Source organism: Agelaius tricolor, unplaced genomic scaffold (assembly GCF_023055355.1).
Source record: "Agelaius tricolor isolate 1412-34295 unplaced genomic scaffold, bAgeTri1.0.p SCAF_14, whole genome shotgun sequence".
NCBI lineage: Eukaryota > Metazoa > Chordata > Aves > Passeriformes > Icteridae > Agelaius > Agelaius tricolor.
The window spans coordinates 17,116,191-17,133,237 of record NW_027269274.1 but is presented as its reverse complement, the minus strand read 5'-3'; the positions used below and the strand labels follow the sequence as shown (position 1 = coordinate 17,133,237).

General features: G+C 52.2%; 1 protein-coding gene across 3 annotated transcripts in view; it reads left to right on the top strand.

Annotated features, from left to right (window-relative positions):
• Positions 1-17,047, top strand: part of RNF123 (ring finger protein 123) — a 48,313-nt gene that overhangs the window by 23,462 nt on the left and 7,804 nt on the right. For all 3 annotated transcript variants that reach the window (XM_071439986.1, XM_071439987.1, XM_071439988.1), the window contains exons 27-35: positions 23-200; positions 1,152-1,226; positions 1,645-1,732; positions 1,991-2,078; positions 2,203-2,287; positions 10,003-10,142; positions 10,292-10,480; positions 11,997-12,072; positions 12,237-12,321. In XM_071439986.1, the coding sequence (XP_071296087.1) occupies positions 23-200; positions 1,152-1,226; positions 1,645-1,732; positions 1,991-2,078; positions 2,203-2,287; positions 10,003-10,142; positions 10,292-10,480; positions 11,997-12,072; positions 12,237-12,321 (1,004 nt within the window). The remainder of the gene's footprint in view (positions 1-22; positions 201-1,151; positions 1,227-1,644; positions 1,733-1,990; positions 2,079-2,202; positions 2,288-10,002; positions 10,143-10,291; positions 10,481-11,996; positions 12,073-12,236; positions 12,322-17,047) is intronic.

The window sequence follows — 17,047 nt, the reverse complement described above, 5'->3', positions numbered from 1 at the left end:
GAGTTGTGTTCTTCCTGGGCAGGAGAAGATGCAGGATATCTACTGGCTGCTGCGCGTGTGCATCCGCACCATCGAGCACGGCGACAGGACGGGCTCGCTTTTCGCTTTCATGCCAGAATTCTACCTCAGCGTGGCTATGAACAGCTACAGTGCACTCAAGAACTACTTCAGCCCTGTCAACAGCATGGAGGAACTTCCAGGTGAGGGGATGGGGACAGCTTCTTGATTCTGGCCTGATAAAATCTAAAGCAAGCCTTGTCCTTATGGTGAAGTGGTAGTTGGCATCTTCCTTTCTGTGTCTGTTCCTGGTTGTGATGTGCTGCCCCAGGGCATTGTCTGAGCTGTGGGGCATGTGGTGAGCTGTGGTCACTGTGCTCAGGTAGGGAGCCCATGCCTTGTCTGAAGCTGTCACAGGGCTGGCTGTAGTGAAAATCACTGGCAGCTATGGACTGTGTTTCCCAGGAGGTATCAGGAATGGGCTGGGGTGCTGTAAGATGTGATTGCCTCAGTAATTTCTACCACAGCCTTCTGGTTTCTGGATGGGAGAGGATGTTCCATGAATGCAGAAATTGGGACTGCTTTTGAATTCCCCTGGGATTTGAAGATGTTCCTATGGAGATGATCATCCACTTGATGCCAAGAGTCTGTGTTTAGGTGGATTCTGTCTGTGCACATTCTGTACTTTTCTGGCTAAATGACCTCTCTGAACTCTTAGCAAATAGTTCTGTCCTTTCCAGAGCCTGTGAAGGTAAGAGAAGCCTCTGTTCCCACCAGCAGGACATAGCTGAAGTGCTCTTGTTTGGGCAAGAGCAGACTCGAGCAGCAGAAATTTCTACAGTGCATGCAGGCTGGACATGGCTTTTCTGCATAGACCTAGGGTGCTTATTGTGTTGCTCAGCCTCTTCAGCACCAGACACTTCTCCCTTGCCATCCAACTCTGTTGCATGGTTTTATCTTTCCGTGAATAATTGTTTCAGTCTCTGCTCTTCTGGAAATTAATGTGTCTTCCCAGCTCTCTGTTTTGACAACTGGACACACAGCTAAGCTGCAGGTAGCTGTAGCAGAAATTCATTCCATGGCCTGTGCCATGTCCACAGGAGCAGTGGGACCTCAGGCTGTTGCCATGACCCTGCTTCCTCCTTCTCTTGCAGGCTATGAAGAGACCCTCATGCGCCTTGCTGCCATCCTGGCCAAGCATTTTGCTGACTCGAGGATTGTGGGCACAGGTGAGGCTGCATTCCTGTGGTTTTGGGGTGATAATATCACAGGTCTGGCCAGTGCCAGTGCCAGTGCCAGTGCCAGTGCCAGTGCCAGTGGCTCACCAGGCTTCTGCTGGGATCTGTCTGCTGAATCTGTTCAGTGCTTATGCCTCCACATTCAAAATGAGGCTGGGTACTGTCCTTACCCTGCTTATGGCAGGGTAGACACATGACCTAGGACACCCTTTTGAGAGTAGGACTCATGTCCCAGCTGCCTGCATATCCAGTCTGGGCTTCCTTCTTAGCTGCTTGAGCCTGAGCATGCTCTCCATGTCAGCAGGGACAATGTGCCTCTACAGGAGGGCCAGTGCCCCCCAGCCAGTGGCATTCAGGTGTGCTGTGTGTCCCTGGGTGCCTGGCCTAGTCCCTTGTCATTCCTCCCCAGACATCCGGGACTCCCTGATGCAGGCGTTGGCCAGCTACGTCTGCTACCCCCACTCGCTGCGTGCTGTGGAGAGGATCCCAGAAGAGCAGTAAGTGCTGCCCTGCCTGTTCCTGGGGAGCTGGGGCAGGGCTGGGGTGGTGGCAGGGCTGGGTGGGTGAGCAGGAGGGCTGCCAGGCACCGCTGAGGGCCCACGAGTTGCCAGCAGGGGGCTGGAGTTGATTTGGGAGCCTTCTGTCACCCTTTTATCAGTGGCTTTGCTCTGCCCCAGCTTCACGGGTCCTACTGTGTGTGCTGCTCAGTCTCCTGTTCCCAACCCTGTGGGCTGACCTGTGTCCCTGTCTGGCAGGAGGATCTCCATGATGAAGAACCTCCTGGCTCCCTATGAGCAGCGGCCCTGGGCACAGACCAACTGGATCCTCGTCAGGCTGTGGCGGGTGAGCATCCTGCATCCCTGCCCCTCTCAGCACCTGGGGCTGCTGGGACACTGAACATTTCACTTTCCAGTAGTAGCAAAACTGTTTTTCAGCCTCTAAGATCTTTCCTTACCTCTTTTGCCAGGGCTGTGGCTTTGGGTACAGATACACACGGCTCCCACACCTGCTGAAAACCAAGCCTGAGGATGCCAGCCTCCCCAGCCTGCAGAGTGAGTGGGGCAGGGATTGGCACTCAGGGCTGTCACGGGTGCTGAGGGAGTTCCAGCCTCCTCCTTAGCAGCTTTCCCTGTGGGTCAGGCCAGCTGTTGGGATAGCTGTCAAAGTAGGGTGTTCCTGGCCAAATATCCAGGCCTGGTTTTTACACCTGGCCATCCCCACCCTCTCTACTGCTGATTTGGGCATGCCAAATGATGAGTTACATCCATCATAAGTAGGGGTTCTGCCCTCCAAAGGAGAGGAGAGAGGCCCAGGACTGCATCCTTACCAGAGTTTTAGCCTGAGAGCAAGCTCTGCCATGTGCACAGTGAAGAGCTGCTGTGGGGAAGAGTTCTTGTGTTTGCCAAGCAACAGGTGCCCTGTGAAAGGGAGGGGGTGCCCAAGGAGACAGGGCACTGTGTGAGTTTGGAGTGTTTTATCCTGGGAGTGTTTTATCCTGGCATCTCTCAGAGCCTGGCAGGGCCTGTCCTGCCTTGGGTACTGCAGTTTGCTTCTCAGCCTGTCACTGAGCTGAGGGGTTTCTCAGCTCTGTTGTGGCTGAGAAAGATGTGGGGAGAAGTTGCCTTTCTTGAGCTGAAGAACATGTCCCCAGCTTTACCCTCACCAGTTCTGGGCTTGTGTGGATACATTCCTGATGCCCCTCTGCTGTGGAAAAGCCTTTGTTCCTGGAGAGCTGCTCAGGAGTGGGGGACAGAAGGACAGGTGGCACATGGAGGTGAATGCTGACCCCTGTCCAGGGAGTTGCCTGTCTGTTCTAACAGAACTCTTGTTCTCTTTTCTCTCTCCTGCCCATGGTGCCCAGGGGATCTCTCTGTTGCTAGTTTCCAGAGTAAGTTTGTTGTGTGACCTTCTCTTGTCTGGTGGAGTAGCTTTAGAGAGCTCCCTGCTTCCCCTCTTCTGCCTAGAGAGACCCTTTGTAGGCAGAGAGCTTCACAAGGGGTTGTTTTCCTCAGTCCCATCCCTGGGAGAAGCCGGGGGGGCTGTGCCCATGTGTCAGTCTCTGAGGCTGCATCATGGACCTGCTCTTGCAGCTGTTTTAGCAGGGTTACCTCTGGGGCCAGAGCCCTGCTGGAGGGGTTCCTCTCATCCTTAGATGAGATGGGGAAGCTCTGACACACATGCAGGAGGGATCTCATGGCTGTCCCTCACTCTCCTGCTGCACAACCCAGGCACTGAGTGGCTGTCAGCAGTCCTGTGGGGTGGTAACTGAGCTCAGCCCATCCTGGGGAGCTCTGGGGCAGCAGCAGAGCTGCTCAGCTCTCGAGGCCTTGCTCCACACAGCGTGTGGCTCCACAGAGTCTGAGCCTGAGCCCAGAGTGGCCCTGCTGCCTACTGGGGACTTACTCTTGGGAGGGCTATTTTAAGGCTCAACCAAATCAATAATGAATGCTGATTTAATTGAGGAGGGACAGGGGACTCCGAGGTGTCCTTGAGATGCTGCCCAGGGAAGGAGGCGGAGGTGACCCCCCCTCCCTCTCCTTCACACCCATCAGTCTTCACCTTGTTGCAAATTGAGCACTGGCAGAGTCAATGGGACAAACTGCTGAGCTGAGGAAATCCCTGTTTGTCTGGGTCTGCTGCTGCAGGCCAGGCTGAAGGGAGTGTGGGCAAATGCCTCTTCTCTGGTGCTCCAGCTTTGTCCTGCTTTTGGGATGCTTCCTTGGAATGCTGCACAGGTGGGGGAGGTTTGCCAGGCTGCCTCACAACATCCATGAAACACCCAGAGCACAGAGTACCTGGTCTCCTCTGCTGCCTCTTGCCCACGCTCACTGAGGGCGAGCAGTGGATGCTGCCTGGCTTACCCAGGGGGGGCAGAGGCTCAGAAAGGCTCTCTGTGTCCCTGCTTCTTCCTAGAATTATTCCTCAGCTCCACTGGCACTCAACAGCTCTCATGCAAGCAGAGCTCTCCCTCACTTTGGCTCCTGAGAGCAGACAGGGGTAGTTGTGCTCGCTGGTGCTGCAGGGACTTGTTTTGCTTTCACCATGCCATGTTGGCAGGGCCAGGTGCTGTCCTGGCACACACAGGTGCTGCAGGGACTTGTTTTGCTTTCACCATGCCATGTTGGCAGGGCCAGGTGCTGTCCTGGCACACACAGGTGCTGCAGGGACTTGTTTTGGTTTCACCATGCCATGTTGGCAGGGCCAGGTGCTGTCCTGGCACACACAGAGGGAGCAGCAGCGGTGGCTCCGTGCTGGGCCCAGCCTGGCTTGGGAAAGCAAGAGCTGCAGGGTGGCTTCAGATTGTATCACAGGGCTGCTCTGCCCCAGACCTTCTGCCCACACAGCCCTCAGGTGGAGGGAGGGTAGGTGGGACCATGAGATCATCGAGCTGAGATGTTGTGCAACACAAGCCAAAGTGTTCACTCATGTCCCCTTCCCAAGTCCAGCAAATTGCCTAAGCTGAAGAGGACTTTCAGGAGGAGATCCCACCTTGATCTGACAACACCAAAAGCATTAGCTGGTAGTAGTTGAACTGTCCAAGCCCTTCTGATGGTGATTGTTCACCCTCAGAAATAAATCCATAGCTTATGATTCCTGATGGGAGTCATAGCATGGTTTGGATTGGAAGGAACCTTAAAGCTCATTCTTGTTCCAGTCCCCTGCCATGAGCAGGGACACTTTCCACTCGACCAGGTTCCTCCAAGCCCAGCCCATCCTGGCTCTAAACACTTCCAGGGTGTCCATAACTTCTTGGAGCAACCTGTGCCAGGCCCTCACCACCCTCACAGTAAAGAATTTTTTTCCTGACTTCTAATCTAAACCTGCTCTCTCTCAGTTTGAAGCCATTTTCCCTACCTAACCTCACCTTCTGCCTTCCACTGCTGCTGCCCTGCCTTTCTCTGCTTTCCAACATTTTATTCTTCAGAAGCACTTGTGTACCAGGGTAAACTCATTTCTTGGTCCTTTTCAGTTGGGAAAAATGCATGGCCTCTCTTTCTTATTCAGGAAGAGGTTTAGCTTTTCTGTGAGCCCTGTGAGGTGTTTACCCTTGCCATATTTTTAGCAGCAGGTTTTGGTGCCATGCATGTCATGGATGTGCTGGTCATGGAGCCAAAACTCACATTAGCTGGTTTGCCAGGGCTTTGCTTTGGAGGCACATAGGATCCCAGGAGCCCTGGGCCATCCTGATGCCTCACACCCAGCCTCATGGATGTCTCATCCCCCAGGTGCTGCCTGCTTCCCCTTGCTCCCCTCTAAATGCATCTCTGAACAGGCACTGACACTCACAGATACATCTGGAGCTTTTCAAAATCTCACATTACTCTTGGGTGGAGCTGCTTTGCTTCTGAATCTGGTCCATTTGGGGCTTTCCTCTTCTGTGCTCAAGCTCTACTGTAAATGCTGCTGTGTCCAGAGACCCCCTCGGGCTGCTGACCAAGAGGTCTCACAATTAGCCCTGTTAGAAATCTTGCTGGGTCATTAGCAAACTATAAAAGTACATAATTACCTTCCTGTAATGAAAGTATGTGACTTCTTCTTTACCATTATCTAGTAGGAGCACTTATTGAAGGCTTCCACTTTGCCTGCTTTATTAATTTTTAACTCTCTTTAATAATGGGCTTCTGCTACTGTTATATTTTCTGCCATTACTACTTCTATTAAATAATCCTGCTATTAAATAATCCTGCTATATTTTTTCCCTATACTTGAAAAAACTTTGCATTACCATGGTCAGTCAAGGATGTTTTTTATGTCTTCTCCATCTATTACTCCTTTTCTCCTTGCTTTTGCCTACCATTTCCTATGTTTGGTTATGTTCACTTTACCTCCTATGTTTTAACTTATGTCTTTACTTCATCGTGCTCTCAGTGACCCTTTTAACCCAGGTGCTTGCTGAGCACTGAGGTTTCTGGCTCCCTCACAATCTTCTTAAAGAGCTCTGTGTTTTAATTCACTGTTTCCCCTACCTAGATTTTCTTTTCCTCTATTCTGTTTATATTTTTGCAGGGAAGTTTCTGTTTTGGAACACCAGATATATCTCCAACCCCTTGGTTCCATGCTCTGTTGCCCACATTAAATGTAATGAGATCAAAATTTCTGGCCTTGAAAAACTGCCAATTTCTGTTCCAATAAGTGATGTTTATCTGCCATAACAAAGGCTAAGCCATGATTGAGTGGCTTTTGTGTTAGGGAGGTACAAATTTTGAAGCATTGATGACTTCCTAGTGCCAGGATCAAGATAGTTTCCCCATCACTGAGTATGCACAGGCTCCCTGTGAAGTGACATCCCTGCCTGCAGTGGCACATAAGGGATCTGGCATTGCCCAGGAGGGCAGGGGTAACTCAGGTGGGTGGGAATGTCCCAGCAAAGATGAACATATTGCAAATAAAGATGGGCACAGCACCAGGACTGGGTTTTGCATACCAGTAATAATTACCTCTTCTGGGAACTTGTGCAAGGAGTGAAGCTGCTTGTGCTGTATTCCAGGGCTTGTTCCTTACATTGCTTTCAAAGAGTAGCAGTGATCTTAGCATCTCTAGATTCAGAATCCTCTTGAGATCAACAAAAGCCAAGGAAATAATTGTTTCCTGGTGTTAGGTTTAAAACCTTCAATAAACCTATTTACCTGTGGAGAGGTTTGACAAAAGGCTGAGCCAGTTTTCAATGCTCTTATAGTCTGGCACAGTCTGCCAGCACCAGGAAAAGTATTTAAGAACCCAGAATTGCAGAATCACACCACTCATTGAAAAAAGACTGTAAGGAAATAGTCATTGACTAAAAATCAGGATAAAGCAAGTTATTACAAGCATGGGACCATCCTTCAAAAAACCAAAGCTGCCTTCAAATGAGGTAGGCTTTGGCTGGGCAGCTCATCCTGGGATCTGTCCTGACTTGCAATGTTAATAAAAGAGGCTTTGGCAGCAGACCAGCAGGACAACATGCAGAGTTCTTCCATGAGGAGTGGTGATCTCTGCCTAGAACTGCTTTGGTACTTGAAGGCTGGAAAGGGACTAACATGTCAGCAATTTTAACCAAAAGCAGTTTTTTCATGCTGAAGGGAGGCTGAGGAAAAGAAGGCAGTAAAAACTTAACCCTGGAAGAAGACTTTTCAATTCTGAATGACTGGGAGAGAAAACATGGATAGAATTCAGCATCACCAGGTGTAGAGTGGTGGAGTAAGAGTGTGCTGTGCCCCTTCACCCATCACTGACAGACAGGTCGAGGTTTGCCCCAGCATTGAAGAGAAGCCCATCCTGGGCTTCTCCTCTTGTGCCTCAGGACAGTTCCTGAGGGTTATCCTTGAACTGACAACCTATTGTAATCTTTTAGAGAAGAGCAGCTTGATGTTCAGTCCAAGGACAAATTACACAACAGGAATTATGAGGAAAGCAAACCAGAACAAAACTAAAACCACATTATGCCTTTGTGCAAATCTGCCACGTGCTTGTGGTTTGGATGCTGTGTGTGCTTCTGAGTCCACCTCTCCAAGGAAAACCTGGGAGAGGTGTTGGGCTTCAGGGAGGTGTGGCAAAAGGGACAAAGATGGGACAGTTTCAGTGGGAGAAACTGCACTGGCTGGGGCTGATCCTGTTTAAAGACTGTCATGAAGGTGTGGAACCACAGCTAGCTGGAGGAAGTGACTGGAGAGAAGCATCTACCACCAGAAGGAAGGAGTTACAGAGAATAAATATTAACAAATAAAGCGAGTAGGAGCCAAGCTCCAATCTGAATTCCTCCTGCTACACACAGCTGAACTGTGGAATGTTGCTCTGGGACATGTTTAATGCTAAAGGCTTACACAGTTTGAGAGGACTCTGGGCAAGAAATCCCCAGAGGACCAATAAATATGTAAAAAGGATGTCTGGCTTGGTGTGTCCCTGAGCCACGTGTAGCCAAAGGCTGGGAAAGTACATGTGGGTGGGAGCAGGACATCAAAGACATTTGTTGTGATGAAATCCCTCCCAAAAATGAGCTTTTAGGCAGGATCAAAGCTGGGCCACTGGCCTGCTTGGGGTTATTATGCACTGTGAGATTTAGTGAGTGTCCTCCATAATAACAGAAGTTCATTGCACTTGCTAGTGGGTATTCACAGAATAATTTGTCCTGTTTCCATTTCAGATGACAGCCTCCTGTCATCCCTCCCTGGCTTTGCTAATCCCAGCTAGCAATCTGCCTGTAGTTATGCCTTGCTTCTTGATCCCTATGGATGTGATGGAAGTTGTTCTGTGTTTGCTTTGCCACGCTGGCCCTTCAAGAGGGCTGCAACCCCAGAGAGCTTCTGCAGTCACAGCACAGCTTGTTCCTCTGGGCATGGCAGTCCTGGTGCTGCCAGGGTTTCCACCTGCTGTTTCTAATAGCTTCTAGTAAAGGAACATGTAGTTAGATTGGGGTTTTTCCCTATAGTTGGTAAATCTGCTTGTTTCTCTTTCCAAGCCCTGAGTTTTGGGCTGAACTCCACTACCTTTCCTTTGTAGTATTGAATATTCTGTGAGCCTCTTGCTGACAGTGGGTTCTTCTGCTGGTGAGCAGCATCTGTCCCATTTGTGCCCCTTTCTTTTCCCTGCCCATCCATGGGGGCTGGTGTCCCACACAGCCCTGACTGTGCTTCCCAGCTGCTGGGCCTGACCTCCTCTGTGGTCTTGATAGTGAGGAAGTCCAGAAATGAGATGCCACAAAACCAAGGGGATGTGTCTGTGCTTGGGCTGAACCTGGCTGGGGAGTGTGGGCAGCTCTGCCTGACCCTGCTAAGGGGAGAACCACTCTCAGCTCCATACAGAAGCCTCTCAGGAGTGGGATTTACTGGATACCTTCCTCCCCACACACAGGCAGACAGGCACAGCCATGTGAGGCCAGGGTGGCTGTGCTGGCTCCAGGCAGCTGCTGCCACACTGGCATCAGGAGCAATTAATGCTGAGCTGACCATGGGCCTCTGCAGAGCTGAGCAAGAGGGATGCTGAGCTGCAGGGCAGTGCTCCTGTGCATGTGGGCAGCAGCAAGCACAGAGGGCTCTTCCCTGGCTAATGCAGGCTGGAATTGGAAAGAAGTGCTGGGAGGCCCAACAGGCACAACAGGCACGATCACTGCTCAGAATAGTCCTTGTGCCAGCTCCCAGTGTCCTGCCATCTCTGCTTACTGTAAGGTGTAGCAGGCTCTGAGCTGGCTAGGGTCCCATGGAGGGCCAAGGCTTAATGATAGGAATTGCTAAGTCATGATGAAATAGCAAAAGAAGCCCCTGTCTTCTGCCTTTCGGACCCCAGCTTATCTCTGTAACCCCATAGGTCACTTTCCCTTAACCCCTACTATTGGACAAGTTTGGATCCCCTTATAAACAAATAAAACCCTTAATAAAGGGCTGATTTAGCCCATTCTGGTTAGAAAGCCATTGCTGGAACCCTTCACAGACCCCTGAATAAAACCATGGCTGTGGAACCCCAGGACGTTTTTCTTCTCCTCTCTCGCATCTGCTTCCCCACTAGCCTGGGCACCTTAGCAAGCAAAGAGCTGGAATCCTCAGGGAGCTGATAATCACTAAAGAGCTGATATCCATTGGGCTTGCTAAGGTAGCCAGGGGCTGAGAGCAGCCTGGGTACTCAGGCACTCTGTCCCTGTGAAGGACTGAGCTATCTGGCCCCAGCAGCGAGTGGGGATTAGTAAGACACAAGCCAACACTTCCCAAGCCCAGGACTGGTCTCTCAGCCTGCCCTTGCCCCTAACTCGTGGCTGCCCTGTGACCAGGCCCCTGAAGCTGTCTCTGTGTGCTTTCAGAGCCGTGTCCCTCCACCCTGCTGCAGCGGCACATGGCAGACCTGCTCCGCAGTGACCGTGACCTGGCCCCCAGCTTCCTCAACAGCGTCCTGAACCAGCTGAACTGGGCCTTCTCCGAGTTCATTGGCATGATCCAGGAGGTGGGTGTGCACCAGGGCTGTGGGGTGCAGCACCCCATGGGTGCTGTGTCCTGCACACACAGGGGCTCAAGGCACAACTCACTGGGCTGGGGGTGGCAGCCCTCCCTTGGGAAGGGTCTCCTTTTGAAGCCTTCTCCATTGCTTGGCAGATCCAGCAGGCAGCAGAGCGCCTGGAGAGGAACTTTGTGGACAGCCGGCAGCTGAAGGTGTGTGCCACCTGCTTTGACCTGTCAGTGAGCCTGCTCAGGGTGCTGGAAATGACTGTCACACTGGCCCCAGAGATCTTCCTGGACTGGAACCGCCCCTCCTCAGAGCTGCTGCTCCGGAGGCTCGCCCAGGTACCCTCTTGTGTGAAGAAGCAGCATCTGGAGGGGCATGGGGACCCCTCTGCCCTCTCTGTGGATGTGTGGCGAACCAGGGGCTCTTGTTGCAAGTGCTGTAGTAACTTAGAGGTGCTGCAGAACAGGTGGTGCTCCCTAAAATCTCTGCATATCAACTGCTCCCCTCCTTTGCAACTGCTCTGGTCACAGCTGATTTCTGCCTCTGCTGGGAGTGAGGGTGACATCTGCTTAAATCTTCCTTATGAGGGGTCAGTAAATGCTGAATTCTCCTGTGACAAGCAATGCCATGAAATCTGGAGAGAAGGTGTGATATTTCTGGGTAAGGAGCTGTGGAGAGTGTAGCTGGTTTCACAGGGCACACACTCCAGTGTTTGGACGGGCATCTTGGTCCTTTATCCCTCAGTCCTAGAATTTGGTATTAAATGTCTCCACTTTCCTGCCACAACGACTGGGACAGCCCCATTCCAACTCACAACACCCCTTAGGCTCCAGTAAATTCATTTATTTTCTAAAGCATGAGCAGTCCTGGGAAGCCCTGAGGGCAGCCTGCCCTTGTACATGCTGGGTTGGTGCAGAGCAGCTGGATGTACCTTGGCAGTATCACAAAGGTTCATCTCTGTGCTCAGGGCTCTGAGCAGATGACACAGAGTGAGAGGTAGCAGGGTCTGGCACCATAATCATGAGGGAAGTGCTCAGCTGAGTGAGGAGGAAAGTGAGGAGCCCTTAGCAGGTGGTTTTGGCAAGCTGGGGAATGTGCAGCAGAGAGTGGGCTGCTGCAGCTTCCTCCTTGCTACCTGTTGCTGTTATGAAGCCATGCCCCAGCACTGACCAGGCTCACAGTGTTCTGCTGTTGTGCATTGGGGCAGCAGGAAGAGGGATTTTGCATTTGAGAGATGGAGCTCAGCTTGCAGCAGTTGCGTCGAGCCTGGAGCAGTCCCTGCTTGTCCCACTGGGGGTTTGGGTGAGAGCTAATGGTGGCTAATGAAGTGTGGTCACAGCTGATTCCATCTCTGCAGAGTGCTCCCTGCACTCACCCTGTGCTTCAGAGCTGGAAGGTCCATCCTGCTGCCAGCTCCAGGCAGGGCAGGACCTGGACTGTGCTTCACCCTGCTGACACTGCTTCTGCCCACAGCTGCCAGCTCACTCTTCACAGGCTCTGGCTGTCCTGGGGACTGCAGCTTCTGCTTGCCAGGGGCTTTTCTCTGCAGAAGTCGCTTGGCTTCTGCAGGTGGGAATTCAGATTTAGGTGGGACGTGTTGACATTCGGGTGTCTTGACCTCAAACTGACTCTTCCCTGGGAGGTTTTGGTTTTGTACAGCCACTGTGACGTGGTACCACTCCTTCCATGCCAGGGCCAAGCTATGTGTGTGCTGTGAGTCTCCCTCTGTGCATCCACCAGCCCTCAGGCACCGAGTCCAGGCTATAAGGACATGCTGCCCCAAAGCTCTTTGGATGCTGCTCACAGGAAGGCCCATCCAGAAAATACAAACCCTCTCTGCTTTTCCCTCCACAGCTCTTGAACCAGGTGCTGAACCGTGTGACAGCTGAAAGGAACTTGTTTGACAGAGTGGTCAACCTCCGTCTGCCGGGTGAGTGCCCTCTGTCCCTCTCCGTGGGAGTGTGCCCTTGGGGAGGGAGGGGTGCCTTGGGCTGAAGGTCAGTGCAGAGCTGGATGGGATCAGACCTCACACCTGCCCTGCTCTGCCTGTCACACGGTGGCAGAAGCTCTTACCTTTCCCTTTTGCTTCCACAGGGCTGGAGAGTGTGGACCATTACCCAATCCTTGTGGCTGTGACAGGGATCCTGGTCCGGCTGCTGGTGGACACTGATGTTCAGGGGTGAGTGGCTTTTTCCTTCCAAAGCACGGGGTCTCTGTGTGTGGCACTGCTCTGGGTGCTGCAGTGGGGCATGGGAGGTGTTGCAGGAGCACCATGGGGTGTGGAGACTAAAGTGAGGTGAAGCTGATGAATGTGGATCAGGCAGAAACCAAAGAGCCACATTCCCAGTGTTGCTACTGCTGTGTGCAAAGCCCCTTCCTGTGGTGGTGGAAAACCCTTGTGAGAGGTGGCTGTGATGGAAAACCCTTGTAAGAGGTGGCTGTGAGATGCTGTACTGACAGCACATGTGCACCTTCCTCCTTGGGATGGGGCTGGCACTGTGTGACAGGACAGCTGCTGGTGGAAGTTGTGGGTGCTGCGTGTGACAGAGCTGGGCTGATGTGGTGACACATCAAAGTGCTGCAGCACACAGTGATGGCTGGAAGGGAGCTCATGGGAGCTCCTTCACCCTGGGCCCTTCCAAGGAAGGCAGCAGAATGTGTGCAGAGCTCTCTGGCTGCCCAGACGTGTGAGATGGTCACCTCACACAAAGGTGAGATGAGTCTTCTCCAGGCCCTTGGGTGATGCTGATTTTAACATTAAACAAATCTTGTCTTCACAGTAGCCAATTATTCAGTGAGGCAGCACTAGGGGAGTGTTGTGGCTGGACAAAGCCACAGCTGACCTGATCATTTATGTGTCTGTGTCTGCTTGTATTGAGTCCTGCAAATAGACTTATTCAGACACTCTGCAGCCCTGCCTTTGCTGTCTCCCAGTGTCATTTGCAGGTGTCTTGCCTGGTCACTGTTTGCTGTAGGCTGCTGTAGGAGATGGGGCTCCTCTGTCTGTGCTGCACACCCTGCTTGTTTTCATGTTTGGAGCACACAATAGTGTCTGGCTTTGCAGAGAGCAGAGTCCCATCTGGCCGAGCAGCTCAGCCCTGCAGCCAGTCTTTCAGCTTCTTCTCTCAAGGACTCAAAGATGTACACAAATATATCTAATTATAACCTGCCTCCCGTGGCTGCTGCACCACTCTTACAGCCCCAAGTGTGACAGTGTCAAAACCTGGGCATGAGGGCATTGATCAGTGGCCTTTCTGGGCTGTGAACAGAGGTGGACTTTGCTTGCCCTCAGAACCTTGCTCTGTGGAAAGGGCAAACATCATGAATTTGCTGCCACAACTAGACACTTCTTCCTGAAGGGAAGGGGGAGGTGATAAAACCCTTCCCTGCATGCCAGGATGAGAAGTCCTTCCCTGCCTGTCTCTCCATTGAACGTGTGTCCCAGGTCAGGTCACTTGTCAGGTCAAAATGGGGAAGGGGAAGGGGAAGGGTTGTCCCTCAGTTTATCAAACTCCATAGAGCCCTGGGAAGATGGTAGTGGGATATCAGTCACATCCTTCCTAGCCTGCAGGGAATCCTGAAGAGACAGAAAGCTTCCAGACTCTATTCTTTCCCTGAAAAGCCTGTTGTGCTTTGGGTTTGTGAATTCCAGGCAGGCAGTGTCATCACCAAGTGGCAGTGTCCCCTGTGTGCCAACAGCATCCTTCATGCCTCAGGCTGCACCATCACAAACCAGAGACACTGTGCTCAGGGGAACTGGCAAGTCTCTGATGTTCAAGGGCTTTGTAGTCACTTCCCTGAGCACTGGAAAGGAGAAATAAATGCAAAATAGTGGAATGATGTGTGAATAGCATCATGTCCTTAAGGTGGACCTGACTGAGCAGAGAAGCAGAAGGTGGAACAGGAGAAAGCCCAGGGAAAAATATCCATAAATCAAAATTTTTCTGTGTGATTTTGCAAAGCCATGCACTAAACCTGAGGTTTGATACGTCAGTGATCTATAAAAGACAAGCAAATGTTGCAGGGGAGGCACTGAGGTCAATCAAGACAAAAGAACCAAGGCAGGCAGTGTGGAGACCCTCTAGTGCTGCCTGAGCAGAGGGGATGGCAGAGCCAGGCAGAGGCACAGGCAGTGTCAGGGAAAGGGAGCACTGAGCCCCCACACTCTTGGCAGCACTCTGAACTGAGGCCTGGGTGTTGCACCCCACTTACAGAGCTGTTCTGCTCTGTGCAGCCACACTGGGAAATGGCAAACAGAGATGGGATGGAGAAAACCAAAATACTGAGGCTTTTCTGCTGCCTTTGTATTCCTTGAGAGCTCAGCCCTGGTTTCATCCTCTGTCCAAGGCAACATCACCACAGGCTGCTGAAACCTGAGAGGTGCAGCTGGGGTAGGAATCACCCAAAACCCAGGGAGATGGTGCCTGTCCATGATGGCTGGCCCAGAGCACAGCAATGGAAGCATCTGTATCCAGGTGCATGAGTAAGAGGAATGGAACAGGAGAATTCAAACCTTCCTCTTCACACTCTCATGGGACATGATTGCCATGGCTGAAGTGACTTAAAGGGTCCTGTATGTAACCAGGCTCTCCAGAGCAGACCCATTTACATGAACTCTTCTGTAGGCAGCTTTCCTTTCTCCTTTCTCTCTCTCAGTGCAGCAAACAGGATAATAGGACAGGCTTTTGTCCTCCCCCAGAAGCACTCTGCCTGGGCAGTGTTGCAAGCTGGTAGAAATCTCTTCCAGGTCCCATTTGGTAACTCCCAGATTGAGAGAAATCATTAACAAAGAGATTTTCCAACCCACATTTGGATGTGGGAACGTCCCTGTGGGAATTACCAGAGACAGGGTGACCCTGACTGGTTCCCTGTGAGGAGGCTGTGCCCCAGAGAATGAGGACAGGGACAGGACCTTGGGACACCTGCTTGCCTTGGCTGTGTGTTTTCTGGTTGTCTCTAACCCAGTGAGCAGACATTGCCAGGCACTTGGTTGGAAGGTGCTGCAAACATCTGGGACATAGGGAATGGGCTCATCTGGTGATGAAGGAGCAAAGTCCCATTTATGGGATGAGAACATTGCAGTGGGCAAGTTCAGTAAGTAAGAGCCAGGGCCCTGCCAGCTCATCCAGTCGTGTTCTCAGGCTGCAATCAGATGCCTCAGCTGCTCCTTTTCCAGCACAGGACACTCATCCAGGCATTGAGTCCTTTTGCTGTGGACTCCTGGCATCAAGCAGAGCCATTAAGCACAAGGAAAGGGAGCATTGCCCAGGCTGGGCTGTGAGGACACCGCTGATCCATCATCCCCGTGGTCCCTGGATGGAGCAGGCTGTGCTTTTGAGGGAGCAGAGGTGCCTTTCCTCTCTGGCTCTGGCAGGATGGGCTGGTGCTGCTCCTGGTGCCTCCTCCCAGCCCTCAGCTCTGAGAGCTGTTGGGCAGCACTGGGAGTGCCAGGGGCTGGCAGGGCCGAGGGCAGGGATGTCCCTTTGCCCCTTTGCTCCCTTCTGCAGCCTTAATGACTGAGCAGGGAGGAGAGGAAATCTGCCAGGCTGAGCCAGGAGCTGGGCTGGATCCACACCACAGGCCCTGGCTGTCTTCAGGCAATATCATCCCTCTCTTTGTCTGCTTGCTAAATAATTGAGCAGATTTTCTATTAAGCCTCTTTCAGAGTGAGCTAATGGAGCAGTGCTGGCCAGAGCTGGTGTCAGGATCCTGGTGAGAGCGAGTGGCAGGGGAAGGGCTGAGCCCAGAGGTGAGGCTGTGCTCCCCTGTGTGAGAGGGCATGCTGTAACTAGGACTGGCTCTGTGGGAACTGAGTGGCCTTCCCAGAGTGGAAATGAGCTGGGTTGTGTCAGGGCAGGGCCACTGCTCTGCTCCTTGGGCTTCCCCCATGCTCCCTCCATGCCCTCAGAGGCAGGGAGGTGATGCTGTCAGGGTGAGGAGAGGGTTGGGACAAGTCCTAAAGAGCCTTCAAGCTGTATCTCCCAGGGACTTCTGCATGAAGGATGGAGAAGACAGGAGGAAAAGCCCTGTGCTCACCAGGATGATGGTGGTACTGGCTATCAGAGCACAGGACAGGGATCCTGGACCAGAAACAACCGTGCTGAGCCAGTGGAAGCTGCCAGAAGCAGCACTGGGCTGGTGTGGTGTTGGGATATTTCTGTCTGGGTCTCTGCATTCCTCTCCTTTGCAAACTATGGATGAGTGCAGAGAGATGGGCTGGGAGGAGACAAAGGGGTTCCAGGGGCAGAAGCAACACACTTGGTGAGCAGAAAGGTAAGGAGGCACAAGACTGGGTGGGAGAGGAAGGCTAAAAAGACTGCTCAGTTCCTAAATTGTTTTGGGATCACCTCCACTGGAAAGCTCAGAAGATCCCGGCCTGCAGATTCCTAATCAGCCTGGCCACCCATCTGTGTGCTCAAGTGCTGCTGAGACCCTGGGGGCTTAGCTGGACCTGTGGACATGGCAGTTCCTATAAGACTTTGTAATTAATTTGGGATCCCCTAAACTCTAATGCTCCCTCGACAGTGTTGGTGAGCAAGTTGTGGTGGAAGGAGGGGCAGGAGTAGACATTTCATGGACCATACAGTCTGAAGAAGTCCTGGTACCTGGTATCCAGAGCACAGAAGAATTATTAGCTGTGGCCTAGGTCTCATGGTTAAAAAAGGAGTGTGGTCAGTGTTTTTACAAGCTGCCAGCTCCAAGTGCTGCATCCTGTGTGATGGGACTGCCAGGGCTCTCCCAGCCCCTTGGGGCTGTCAGGCACATGCTGGGAGGCAGGAGCAGGTCTTGTGCTGGCCAGCACCAGGCTTTGCTGATTTGAGCTCTCTGGAAAACTGTGAGCACCATAAGGAAAGGATCCAGGCCCTGCTGTGTCCCTCCTTGGTGACAGGAGGACAGGATGGGAC